The 13,662-nt window shown below is 42.3% G+C and overlaps 1 protein-coding gene across 1 annotated transcript in view; it reads right to left on the reverse strand.

The window, feature by feature from the left end:
* ercc5 (excision repair cross-complementation group 5) overlaps window positions 1–12,864 on the reverse strand; it is a 15,388-nt gene extending 2,524 nt beyond the window's left edge. Inside the window, exons 1-14 of the mRNA XM_063010573.1 lie at window positions 12,614–12,864; window positions 11,566–11,741; window positions 11,311–11,426; window positions 11,123–11,224; window positions 10,899–10,959; window positions 10,665–10,808; window positions 10,060–10,261; window positions 8,236–9,090; window positions 6,831–7,063; window positions 6,550–6,669; window positions 2,461–2,674; window positions 1,589–1,733; window positions 841–1,041; window positions 608–692 (exon numbers count right to left, since the gene is read on the reverse strand). Coding sequence (XP_062866643.1) covers window positions 608–692; window positions 841–1,041; window positions 1,589–1,733; window positions 2,461–2,674; window positions 6,550–6,669; window positions 6,831–7,063; window positions 8,236–9,090; window positions 10,060–10,261; window positions 10,665–10,808; window positions 10,899–10,959; window positions 11,123–11,224; window positions 11,311–11,426; window positions 11,566–11,741; window positions 12,614–12,701 — 2,742 coding nt within the window. The 5' untranslated portion in view covers window positions 12,702–12,864. The remainder of the gene's footprint in view (window positions 1–607; window positions 693–840; window positions 1,042–1,588; window positions 1,734–2,460; window positions 2,675–6,549; window positions 6,670–6,830; window positions 7,064–8,235; window positions 9,091–10,059; window positions 10,262–10,664; window positions 10,809–10,898; window positions 10,960–11,122; window positions 11,225–11,310; window positions 11,427–11,565; window positions 11,742–12,613) is intronic.
* Window positions 12,865–13,662: the final 798 nt, after the last annotated feature.

The following is a 13,662-nucleotide window of genomic DNA, read 5'->3' on the forward strand; positions in this document are numbered from 1 at the left end:
ATCTATCTATCTATCTATCTATCTATCTATCTATCTATCTATCTATCTATCTATCTATCTATCTATATGTCTGTTTGTCTGTATATCTATCTATCCATCCATCCATCCATCCATCTAATCTATCTGTCTCTGTATATCTATCAGCCTGTCTGTATATCTATCTATCTGTATGTCTGTCTGTCTGTCTATCTGTCTGTATATATATCTGTCTGTCTATCTATCTGTCTGTATATCTATCTGTCTGTCTGTCTATCTATCTATCAATCTGTCTGTCTGTATATCTATCTGTCTGTCTATCTATCTATCTATCTATCTGTCTGTCTGTCTGTCTGTCTGTCTGTCTGTCTGTCTGTCTGTCTGTCTGTCTATCAAGCTATTTATCTGTCTGTCTGTCTATCTATTGAGGATTAAGGGAACTCTGGCAGCAGTAGGGCTAGAACCAGCAACCTTCTGTTTACTACTCTAGTACATAAACCCTCTGAGATACCACTACCACTAACATGCAGACAGTGAACTCTAGTGAGGACTGTAAGTGTTTTGTATATCAGTGTTATCGGTGCAGCAGTAACAGAAGCTTTTGTGCAGGCTGAGATAAACTCCTCTTCACCAGTTGAGTGCTGAGCTGTTTTAAAACGGGCTGCAGAGTTTCCTCGGTCTTCCTGCTGCTCCAACCGAAACGGCTATAGCAAAACTTAAGATCAGTTAAGAAACACGTCAAAACTTCAATTATGAAAATTTAGATTATATTAATTTTACAATCTTTCCATTAGGAAAACAGACCGAGTAGCGTTTAGTGGACCCGGCTGTGACCGTTTTAGCTAAGCCACACTTGAAGGATATTCTTTGATGAGATCCACTTGTGGGTGGCCCCAGCTGAACGTGCCCTCTGATTGTTCGACTGTAGGATGAAGGTAGGCCTCAGCAACAGCGGGATTGGGGAAGGCAGGATGCAGCTTTAACGCCCTCAGCTTTTTCTTCACCTTGGTGTCCTTGGGATCATCAGCCAGCTTCTTTTTTGATTGAGCCTCGCTCCACCACGTTCTGTTGAGGCCAGAGGACAAGAGAGCGTTACTGCTGCTACACGATAGCAAAGAAGCAAACCGGCTCTCGAAATGTACAAAATCTTTAGTAAAATGCAAAATGCTTCATTCTTTTAATGCATCATTTCCCTGACAAAGAAACGATTTCCAATATTTTCACTGATCATTCATTGTATTTCGGAAATATAAACATTTAGAATTTGATTCCTGCAGCACACTCAAAAAAGTTAGGACTGAGGCAAAATAAAAATGAAAAGTTAACAGAATGCTGAAGGTACAGTGCGTTCCACAGTAAGCAGGTGAATCGGGAACAGGTGAGGGAATCATCATTGGGTATAAAAGAAGGATCCAGAAAAGGATCGGACTGTACACAGTATGATAAGTTTATGAGAGAATTGAGAGCAAGATTGCAAAGAATTTAGATCCTTCACCATCTACCGTACATAATATTGGGAACAGATTGAAGAAATACAGACCCATTCCCACTCTGACCATTATAAAGCGATGATAACACATGAAAATGAACAGATAAATGTACTGTGCCTGACCTGAACTGTGTAAGTGGTTCTAAGCCGAGTCCAGGAAACTCATTGAGTATCTCCATGCCTTTGACGTATCCAACCCCTTGTATCCCCTCGGTGTAATCACTGCCCAGTAGGTACGCCAGATTGATCAGCTTTGTTCTGTCTATTCCTATAGAACAATAAACAATAAAGAAACATCTTAACCAAAGCTTAAGAATGAGAAAAAAACAGTGAAAGATTTTCCAACAAGTCACTTTAGAGCAGGGGTGGGCAATTACATTTTCTAAGGGGCCACATAAGAAACTGGTACTGTTGTGGAGGGTCGGACCAACAGGGTGAACTTCATTCTGCCCAATATTAATAAGATTTCTTTTTAATGCCTAAATTTTACAGCTCTGATAAGCTGTTACTGTTAAGTACGACGGCGTATTAGGGCGACTGTAAAAAAATATTTTTAAGTTTTGATTTCAAGAATAAAGTCAAAATATTATGAGAATAAAGTCGAAATATTATGAGAATAAAGTCGAAATATTATGGCCAAAGAGTGTGCAGCCGTCGTAGGCTTGTCAGTTCAGAGAATTAATAGAAATGTAATAAAAATGGTGGCAATCTGGTCCCACTGTGGTTTATGTGGGATGTAAAACCTCCACAAAGGGGGGGGGGGGGGGATGTCATGTACAAGTTCCTTTTTTTAAGTGCCTGTTAAAATTAGTTTAATTAATTATTATTATTTTTGTCTCTGACTGTCTGACTGTTTTTTTCTGGCTTCTGACCCAGCTCTATCTCACACTTACATTTTTGGCATTTAGCAGACACTCTTATCCAGAGCGACTTACAGAAGTGCTGCCACACTCGCCACAAGAAGATCTTTTGTTTGTGTGATAGCTAAGCCTCACCGAGCTGGTTCTGAATATCCAGGTACTGGTAGTGCTCTACGTATTTGTTGTTGCTGAAGAAGTTTTTGTAGACGTGCCGTCCTCCGAACAGCCAGACGTCGCTGTCGTCAGTGATGGTGCCGTGCGTCTGGTCGGTCCTGTCCAGGGCCGCACACTGAGCTTCGGCTTCCATGGGGGCGACCAGGAAGGGCACACCGAACAGGCGCAACAGTTCCTACACCAAGCAAACAGGATGTCGGGTTAGAATGATAAGCTGCAGCCACACTGCATGGATACGTTTGGACAATAGTGGATCTGAGATTCACTCTAGTTAGGGGTTAGATGATAATCACTTACGTATTGTGATATTGTGCCGTTATTGTAAATGAAAAGTTAAACTACAAGTCTTTTGAACTGAAAACATTTATTTTTATGGCATTCAGCGTAAACTTTTAGCCAAAGTGACTTCCAGTTGTGACTGAACACTGTGCAGGTAATGGAAGGTTAAACACCTTGCTCATTTTAAACGACTATCTTGCATTTTCATTCATTATTCAGATATCAAATCAGATTTTCTCCTTCCACTTCAATCAGCCACTTTTGATAAGAATTAACCAGCGTCTTCCACAAGTCTTGTTGGATCTTTAACCAATTCAGTTGGAGGGATTGGAAATTTGGAGAATTGGAAACGGTTTCTGCACTTTTTAAAACTCAAATCTATTTATTAAGAATTTTAAGAACAAATGACATCACTTTTCTACATTGTCACTTTCCTTTGCGATGCATTTTCCCAGCGTCGTACCATTTTAATACCATCAGCAAAAAATATTTTTGGTTGAGCGTGTAGCCTCTGATGCAGCGCTGCTTTCACATCATCATCTCATGAAAATCTTCTTCCCCTTAAAGCTTCTTTGAGCATCCAAAAAGGTGGAAATCAGATGGAGCTAAATCCAGACTATGCTGCCTTCAAGTCGTGTCGGAAATATCGTATTTACGAGATGAGGGCACATGAACGGCAACTCAATGTCGTATTTACCAGTGGGAAACTCGGATTTTCCCGAGTTTCCGATGTGAGGGCGTATCATTAACAAAACGTCATGGCGACTGCCGGTATGGATGCTGCCCCTACAGTAAACGGTAAAAGTTTGAGCTTATTAGCGGTAGTTTTGCATGTTAAATGTAAAGTTCAAGCTTGTATACATTTTGTACACAACGTGCACTTGTTCTGATGAAGAATAGCAACAAAGCTGATCAGAAGAACCCAAAAAGTGTTGCCTCATGAGCAGATATTTTGTGCACAGCTATTTTTGTGCTGCTTACATACATTCATCCAAAATAGAGTTCCTGTTTCTGATTATACAAAAATAAAAGCATAAACAAAAGGAGTTTTGTCATGGCGTCCATTATTACCCGACCAAAAACCACTTGAACGCACATCATGTCGTTATTACGACCTTCGAACTCGTAAGTAGGAACTTCCGAGGAGGACTTGAAGGCAGCATTTAAGCAACTCTCAGACACGACTGATTACTACTCCTCCCACCCTTACCGCTTCCAACCAAAATATAAAAGTGCAGAAACTACAAACAAAAGCAAAACGACCATCTAAGATTAGGTAATAAACAAAGGACAGATGCTAAGCTAATGTCAATAACAAACAGGACCAAATGAACGCAGTAAACATCAGTAATCAGAGATAACAGGCTGAACATAGCCTCTGATGTCAGTTTAGGTTTAGGTGACAAAGGTTTGCAAACGTTGTGGCAGCCGGCACAAATCTCCTCAAGGGGAAACCTCAAACCTGATACTGACAGAACAAATCTTTTCCAGGATGACAAAGCCCCCATTCACAGTGCATGAGGGGTTTCATTTAATGCACTGTTAAGATACAAATGATGTAAACAACATGCTTTGGTCCCGAACCTAATGTTTAGAAAGATGCGCTAGAGACCTTCACCACCGTCATCTGACCAGCATCAGGGACAAAATCTTCTGGAGGAATGGAGCTGCATTCTGACTTGCATTCCTCCAGTAGAGTTCTGGAGACCGCTGCGTTCGCCTGGGCACAAACCCAACCATCAGCGGCTCGTTATCGGAGGTAACAGGATAAACTTAGCCTCTTATGTAACTTCTGTTTGTGTGGTGGAGGCTTGCGCATGCTGTGGCAGCTAGCGCGTATCCTGACACCATTAGCAGCTGGTCGTCTGAAGCCTTTTCAACGAGCAGACAAATGGCAGTGACGAGTATTAACACCAACGGCAATATAAATAACTGACAGCTTCCATCTGTAAACAAAATATCTAAACTCGTGCGTTCACAGGGACAGGATTAACAAACGCACATCGATTCACGAATCAACAAAACCAGAACAAAAAAAAACTGAAACATGTCACAAAAAACACATGTGCACAGAACCTGAGACAAAATGCCTGGGTTTAATTCCTCAGCCAGGCGACCAGAGCCCTATCTGTGTGGAGTTTGCATGTTCTCCCTGTGTCCATGAGAGTTTTCTTTGGGTGTCAGCTGCTATGGCTATTATGATAGCTGAATAACAGGTTCTGTCTTCTGTTTCTTTATTTGTGTACCAAGGAATAAAGGAGTCATATGCGTGACTGTGAGGGTGTAGAGTTTAATTGATTATTCATATCTTATATATCTTATACATCTCCTATGTTTTTAGGTCCTACTGCCTCTAAGAATTTAAGTAAAATTTTGTTCTTTTAGCAGGTAAGTATGAGTAAGTTTCATTTGTTTCAAATGTAATTTGTTTGAGGTACTGAGTTCTATCCGGTTTTAAGGTAGAGTGGATCTCGTAGAGTTTATTGGTGGTAACATCGATCAGCCATAACATTAAAACCTCCTCCTTGTTTCTGCACTCACTCTTCATTTTATCAGCTCCACTTACCATATAGAAGCACGTTACAATTACTGACTGTAGTCCATCTGTTTCTCTACATGCTTTGTTAGCCCCCTGTTCTTCAATGGTCAGGACTCTCCCAGGATCCAGAAGTGGATCAGACACAGCAGCGCTGCTGGAGTTTTTAAACACCTTACTGTCACTGCTGGACTGAGAATAGTCCACCAATCAAAAATACATCCAGCCAACAGCGCCCTGTGGGCAGCGTCCTGTGACCGCTGATGAAGGTCTAGAAGATGACCGACTCAAACAGCAGCAATAGATGAGCGATCGTCTCTGACTTTACATCTACAAGGTGGACCAACTAGGTAGGACGGACAGTGAGTGGACAGTGAGTGGACATGGTATTTAAAAACTCCAGCAGCGCTGCTGTGTCTGATCCACTCATACCAGCACAACACACACTAACAGACCACCACCATGTCAGTGTCACTGCAGTGCTGAGAATCATCCATCACCTAAATAATACCTGCTCTGTGGTGGTCCTGTGGGGGTCCTGACCATTGAAGAACAGGGTGAAAGGGGGCTAACAAAGCATCCAGAGAAACAAATGGACTACAGTCAGTAATTGTAGAACTACAAAGTGCTTCTATATGGTAAGTGGAGCTGATAAAATGGACAGTGAGTTTTTGGGTGATTGCTATTGTCGGGTGTGTGAAATTATGTGATGCTAAATCCTGGCAGGATTTTTAATCTGTGCAGATCAAAAAAACACACAATGTATGAGTGAATGCATGATCATGTCTTGAAGCAGCTCTCATGATTGATTGATTGATTTTAACGCTGTATCAGTACATAGGTTGCGTATTGTCCTTTAAAACAAATTATAGGAGGTGTTTTAGATTTAAATGCGTCAAAAAATATAGTATTTTCCCTGGTTCTGTTGTCTTAAGCAGGTTTTGCAAATTGTTTTCATTAAAGAATTTCAGTCTTTCTGTGTTTAGTGTTTGTGTTTAATTGTTAGTCTTTCTTTACATAGCTGGCAAGTTGGTGCATCTCCCCCTGTAAGAAGGTGCTTGTGTGTTAGAAGCAGCTCTCATGACGGCTACTGTGACAGTTCCTGCTGCTGATAACTTGAAACCATTATAAGGTGTTTATGACACGGTCATATCATGACTTAAGATTCCCAGTAAAGTGCCACTGTGAAACATTAATAAAGAACTAATAAAATAAACCTGATTTATCACCCTCACCTGGCTCTCCTGGCACATTTGGCCTGTAACTGTAGCGGCGCTGCGCTGTTGTTGCTGCTGTTGGCCGTGCAGACTGCTCTGCTCCGCCTGCAGATCTTTCTCCAGCCGCACCAGCTCCTCCTGCAGGACACACGTAATAAAACATACAACATCTGAGCTCTGAGAAAGAAATTCCGAAGTGTGAACCTAGTTTTTGTCACACACGTTTACGTGCAACAAACTGCCTGAATTATTGGTGGTGAACTAATCTACCGGCTCAATGAAATGTATCGTAAATGTACCAGGTTAATGTCGTCCCATTCGCTGGCAGCAGGTGCAGCGGCGTCTGCTCGAGAGGGTTTCGAGTCCTGCTCCTGCGTTTCACTCGGACTTAAACCGCTCAGATCTTGACTTTCCTCCTCGCTGATCACCTCCTGCTCTTCTGTATTACTTTCTTCTTGTAACTCCTCCGGTACAACTGAGGAATCTTCTAGTTCTGATGCCTCTTCGCCTTCTGAAACCTCGATGAAACCATCTAACCAAGAAAACCAGGGGTGGGGGAACAGAGTGCCAGAACAAATTCAACTTCGACTTTATTCATTCATCTATTTATTTTGAATCACCACAAGTTGTAAATATACCTAAAGGCATGAGGCACCACACTGAATTTTTAGCCAAATAAAAATAGCTAACCCACCTACTGCCAAGTTATTTCAAAGAAAACCAGAGTACCAGAAGAAAAGTCTCACAGATGTCTGTTATTATCATCATTGCTCGTTTCAGGACCTTCCCGACCAAAATAGCTTTCTTTCTTTTCTTTTTTTAATGCATTTTCTCCCAATTTTCCTACTAATTTAGCACACTCAATTTTTGTCTTTCGCTGCTGAGAGATGCCAGATTCCATCCGAGGAGAGCACGTCGCTGTACACGCCTCTTTCGACACGTGTGCAGCCCTCATCTTCTCGCCCCTGCATTCTGCACAGGCGTCTCTTCCGCCAATGAAGACCCACCCACACATAGTCCGGCCCCCACCCAGCAGATACGGTGGCCAATTAGTATCTGCTGCAGGTACTGAGTTTCGAACCGAGGACTTTAGAAACTCGGTGCTGGTGTACAACCGGAATATCCCGCTGCACCACCTGGCTGCCAGAAATAGCTTTCTTATCTCGCTCACCATCGTAGCTGCACTCGCTTGCTTGTCTGAGCAAAGAGATGGACGTTTGTCCTGCACACGATATTGAACTTTGCCCCCAGACAAGATCAAAGTTCATATAAACATAAAATATTTTTGTTTATAAAATTCTATATTCAGTGTTATCATTTCCAAATCTACACTACATTTACATTTTCGGAAATTAGCAGACGCTTTTGTTCATAGTACTGTGACAGTATACAATCTAGGCAATTGAGGGTTAAGGGCCTTGCTTAAGTGCCAAGGTTGCCAACAGTGGCAACCTGGCAAAGGTGAGGCTTGAACCGGCAATCTTCTAATTACTGGACCAGTACCTTAACCACTAGGCTACAAATGCAAATGTTAATAAATCAAAAAGATCAGCAACACAAATACATTTGTTTAGATGGAGCTCAATGGTCACTAGTGCCCTGCGCGTGACTCAAGTGGTCCCTGTGGGCAACCAGGTGCCCGTGGGCACTGCGTTGGTGACCCCTGCTATAAAGTGCAGACTGTCATTGAGACATCATACTCACCGTCAGAGCTGCTCCCCTCATCTTCACTCTTCACACTGATTTCCTCAATCTTCTCCTCTTTCGGTTCACTTCTGATCATGTCTGAATTAAAACGGTGAGCAGAAACGCTCAAGCTTCCTTCCTGCAAACTTCCGGTCTCAGAAGCAGCGCTCGGTTCACGTGGACAAGCCGGTTCGCGGACGTCAGCTTTGACTGAAGCTCGCGTCTCCACATCTGACTCTAAATCTGAGGAACTCGGGGGAGCAACTTCTTCCAGTTTTGGTTCTTCAGTGGGAGTCGGAGCTCTTGAAGCTTTGCTTTCTTTTTTGACTCCTTCCTCCGTTTCCTCCTCTTCAGAGCTGATGTGTTGGAACGTCTTAGCTCCAGGAGGAGACACTTTATCTCCTCTGGGCATCTGAATGTCTAGCAAAGTTTGAGGAGATGCCTCGACCGCCTTGCTTCTTGTCGTTTCCGCCGGCTCGTTCTCTTCATCTGAGCTGCTGATGACGTATTTCCGCTGAGTCTGAACTTTTCGGAGTGGCTCTTTCGACCTTGAGACACCGCCCTTCTCATCCTGGTGACTCGCTGCTCCTCTTTCATCCTCGTCTGAGCTGGTGTCCAGCATGGCTGCCTGAATGGCCCGAAGTGTCCGTGGGGATGCGGGTGCTGCGTCTACGGGCCGATCCTCCACATCAGCTTTCAGAGCTGAAGATGAAGAGGAGGAGGAAGGCTCATTTTCCTCATCGATGTCATCTGATAGGGGGCGCCAGAGGGGCTTAGGCTTTCCTTTGGCTCTGCCTTTTCTTGACCAGGGGCCGCCAGACCAACAATCTGAGGCTGGCTGGGGTTCAGGTGTCTTGTCACTCTTTTGTGTTCCTGTAGGGGGACAGAAAACAGGAGACCATGATTCCTTACATTTATTTGAAGTTGTTGAGGAAAAGCCCTTAATGAAATGCCCCAGAGGCTTGATTGTTTTATTCTCGTCTGCAGAGTAGGATCGCACTGACACAAGTCTTGCATAGAAACTCCGTGAATGCGATAAGAAGAAAATAAAATAATAATTAACCTTTATACTCCCACCAGTGGCCTAGTTTGTTTGTTTATTTATTAGGATTTTAACGTCATGTTTTACACTTTGGTTACATTCATGACAGAAACAGTAAGTTACTCATCACACAAGATTCATCAGTTCACAAGGTTATAGCAAACAGCACCCAGAGGAAACCCACGCGAACACGAGGAGAACATGCAAACTCCACACAGAAAGGACCCGGACCGTCCCACCGGGTGATCGAACCCAGAACCTTCTTGCTGTGAGGCTACCAGAGACGTTGTAGGACAGTGAGAGATTCCACTGTTAATAGAGATTTCTTAGCTAGAACAGGAACTGGTCTAAACCAGATAGAAATGGGTTTTTGACGTCATAAAATGCAACTGATGCACTTCTTATCACGTACGCCACTTTCCAGTAACATTCCATTGTAGGAATATTCTTGGAACATGACTATTGGCAATCATGCCCTGAATATATCTACACATTCTAAGTATCAATAATACTTCTAGTGTACAGACGGATTTGGCTCGTCCAGTGGAGGGAGGGCCAGAGTGATAACTGCTGCAATTACGACCTCTGTGTCTGTGTGGGTTTCCTCCGGGTGCTCCGGTTTCCTCCCACAGTACAAAAATGCAAGTGAGGTGAACTGGAGATACAAAATTGTTCATGACTGTGTTTGATATTAAACCTGAACTGATGAATCTTGTGTAAGCAGTAACTACCCGTCCTGTCATGAATGTAACCAAAGTGTAAAACATGGCGTTAAAATCCAGCCTTCTCTTATTTCTGACCTTTTATGAGTATATAGTGTGATGATTCCTCTGAGATGAGACGGCGGGACTCCACGTTGCGCTCCTCATCTTGATCGTAACGCTGCTCCAGATCACCACAGGAGCGCTGGCTCATCTCCTTCTCCACTCCCTCCAGACGCTGGTTCAGCTTACTCCTCTGCAACAGGCCCTGCAGCTGGTACTGGGAGAAGTCCCCCGACCTCTGCCAGGAGACCAAGTCAAAAATTGATTGATTGATTGATTACTTTATTGATCCCTGAAGGGAAATTGTAGCACTACAGCGGCAATTCACAAACATCAGAAGCATCACACAAGAAAACACGTCAATGTAGTGCAGGGAAAAAAATGAAATAAACACATTTTAGGACATTCTAGGCCATAGCCTAGTGGTTAAGATACTGGACTAGTAGTCAGACTAGTAGTATCAGTAACATATAACAAAGAACAAAAAACTAAAGGGGTAAACCTAAAGGTGCAGTTTATAGACATTATGTGTGCAATTGTGCACTGTGCAAATTAAACAGTACCATGTGCAAATGTGCATAACAAATAGACTTGTGCAACGGCTAGTAACAGCAGTGGTGAAACAGGTGATGCGGCAGTACCTCAGGAGGCTTGTTATGCATCGTGCGTCTTCTCTTGCTGAACTCCTTCATGTCTTTAAGGATCTCATGCTTGATTTCGGGTGACAGGAGGGAGAACTCCTCAGAGTTGATGTCTATAGAATTGGGATTCTCGTAGAAATCATCCTGTGAAGAAACGTGCAGAGTAACCAATCAAAGATCAAACTGAAATCACTCCGTACTGAATTCTGAAGCATTATCAGTGCTCAGGCTTACCTGAAAACTAAAATAAGTGTCCGGTGTCTGTTCACCTGCTGTGTCTGGTTCTTCCTCAGAACTGGAATGGAAGGCAGAGCTCTGTTTCAATTTCTAATGTTAGACAATAAAAACTCAACACCTCTGACTGCGTTTGAATAATGATGAAACAATAGTGGTGTAAAAAAAATCTCATTATTATTTACAAACCCGAAATGGGGGCCTTTCTGTTTCTGTTTACATACCTGCTTCTTTCTTTTTCCTCTACAGGCGGCAGTGCTGGCAAAACGTACATATCGTCCACCTCATCTCTTCGCACTGACGAGATACTTGGAGCGCTCTCCTGACTATAAAACACAGAAGCCTGGATCTGTTATTCATTGTCTGGTATTTACCTAAATAATAACTAAAAGTATTTCTACTCTGGACTGACCTGTGCTTCCCCAGGGCAGCGTTGATGGCTTGCCTCTTCAGGAAGGTTTTTAGGAGTTTCTCATGGGTTTGCTTGGACTCACGTACCATCTCCTCCTTCCTCTGTCTCCTGATGGCCTAACAGACCAGCACATTTATTATCTGTGAAGTCATTTCAAGACCATATGCGTAGACTTCTGAGCCTATACAGTCAGTATAATGCAAGCTGTTAGGACTAAATGGCACAAATGTGGCGCACTGTGGCGGGATTGCTTACCAGAGTCTGTTTCTTGAGAAGTGGTGCGTCTCCGTCATAAACAAAAACAGGCCTGATGCGGAAGAAGAGCAACTTGCACAGGCGGTTAAACAGCATGAGGAGGTGAGCGTTGCGGACATTGTTCCCCTCACGATCCCGTACCCCCTTCACTGCTTGGTTAAGCCAGATGCTGATATCTGAGGTTAAATGTGTCAAGGATTGCAATTACGGATGTAACATTTGAACCTGGACTGATATGAAAGCATCTCAATGCCTGCATAGTCTCTGAATCAGTGAGAATGTTAAATAACCTCGTTTAATGATATGTACACTCAATGATCACTTTATTAGATATACCTGTCTGAATGATTTCTTTTAGGATGTTCTTAGGACTCGCCACCCCGGATCATTCTGGTCTGCATATTTGATTTGGCACAGTTTACACCGGATACCCTTGCTCAAACCTCCTATTTATCTGGGCTGGTGACCGGCACTAAGAGTGCACTGATGTGTATTCGAAAAATATCTCAACATTTACTGAAAATGTCTTACTAAATATATGAAAATACCTTATATGATTATAAAAAGCCACTTACTCATATTTTACTATCACATGCCTCATATTCTACAGAAAACAAACTTTTTGAAATTTTTCTGTCAAAATCGCTGTTTAAGAGGGGCCAGTCAACCTGTGTTCATTTAACATTGCTGATAATGTAATATGTTATTATATATTTGTGTTGTACAAGCAGCTGTGAGGGTGGCACGGTGGCTCAGTGGGTAGCACTGTCGCCTCACAGCAAGAAGGTCCTGGGTTCGATCCCCAGGTTAGGGCAGTCCGGGTTCTTTCTGTGTGTGGTTTGCATGTTCTCCCCGTGTCTGTGTGGGTTTCCTCCGGGAGCTCCGGTTTCCTTCCACAGTCCAAAGACATGCAAGTGAGGTGAACTGGAGATACTAAATTGTACAAGACTGTGTTTGTAACTGTGTGTAACAAGTAACTACCGTTCCCTTCATGAATGTAACCAAAGTGTAAAACATGACGAGCCAGTAAAACGTTTTGAAAGGATACCAACTGCTATTATCTTCCCCTCCAGTGTTTCTGGGTTGATGGGCTTTCCTGTGCTCTCCAGAAGCTTCCAGAGACCTTGAACTCCCATTATAGTTCTTTAATAGATCTGATGAACAACTCAGATCCACTTTACATAACCAGGATCAAGTCATGAGCATTTACACACACACACACACACACACACACGCCTGCGTCTGTTTTAGATCTAGAATACAGCAAAGTACATTTCTACTGTCATTGTTTACGACATATTTAATAATGTCTCAAACCCGCATAATAAACTTTTAACTGTAAATGTAACTTCCATCTGATCTTTTGTATACATGCAGGTTACACAATACAATCACCTCCGTCAGGAAACGCATCCTGCTGAAATAGTTCCTACCCCTGGTTCTAAGATTGTAAAGCAGTACAGTTCGTTTTATTAACATATATTCGGCTAGTTTCTGTTAAAAAACATGCATAAATCTATTAATGTCATTCTATAAGTGCCTGTTTTAAATGTGACATTAAAAAGGACTTTCTAATCGGGTCCCATCGTCTCTAAAGTTAAATTTTAGTTAAAGTTAGGACTTCTGTTAAGTTAAACAAGACGTTTTACCCACAACAGTACAGTTTACAGTTTATTCTATGTAAATTCATTAAAACCTTTATTAACTCAAATTAAAATATAGTACGTTGTTTAGTTTTAGTTGCCTTCACGTTTCCTAAGACTACGTTATTTTATAAGTCTTATTATTTTTAGACTCTCCCTTTATCTTAATCATAACTCATATCGTCACTTAAAAAACTCCACTTCTATAACAAAAAGTCGCTGTGTTTTATTTGTATGTGTATATTATTTTAAAGCACAGAATATCCGAATGTAACTGGAGTATAACTCCAAGTCTAGATCTTTTATTGTGGTTTCGAGCGGTGCAGTTCGATTCCTAAAATTGAGGAGTCGACTCCTATACTAAAAACACTGTTCCAAGCCTCGAATTCACGCAATATGATTCTCAAAGCTTAAACATGTAATAGTTTAATAGTTTTACGATTTTAAAGGCGAG

Source organism: Trichomycterus rosablanca, chromosome 15, assembly GCF_030014385.1.
Source record: "Trichomycterus rosablanca isolate fTriRos1 chromosome 15, fTriRos1.hap1, whole genome shotgun sequence".
Lineage (NCBI taxonomy): Eukaryota > Metazoa > Chordata > Actinopteri > Siluriformes > Trichomycteridae > Trichomycterus > Trichomycterus rosablanca.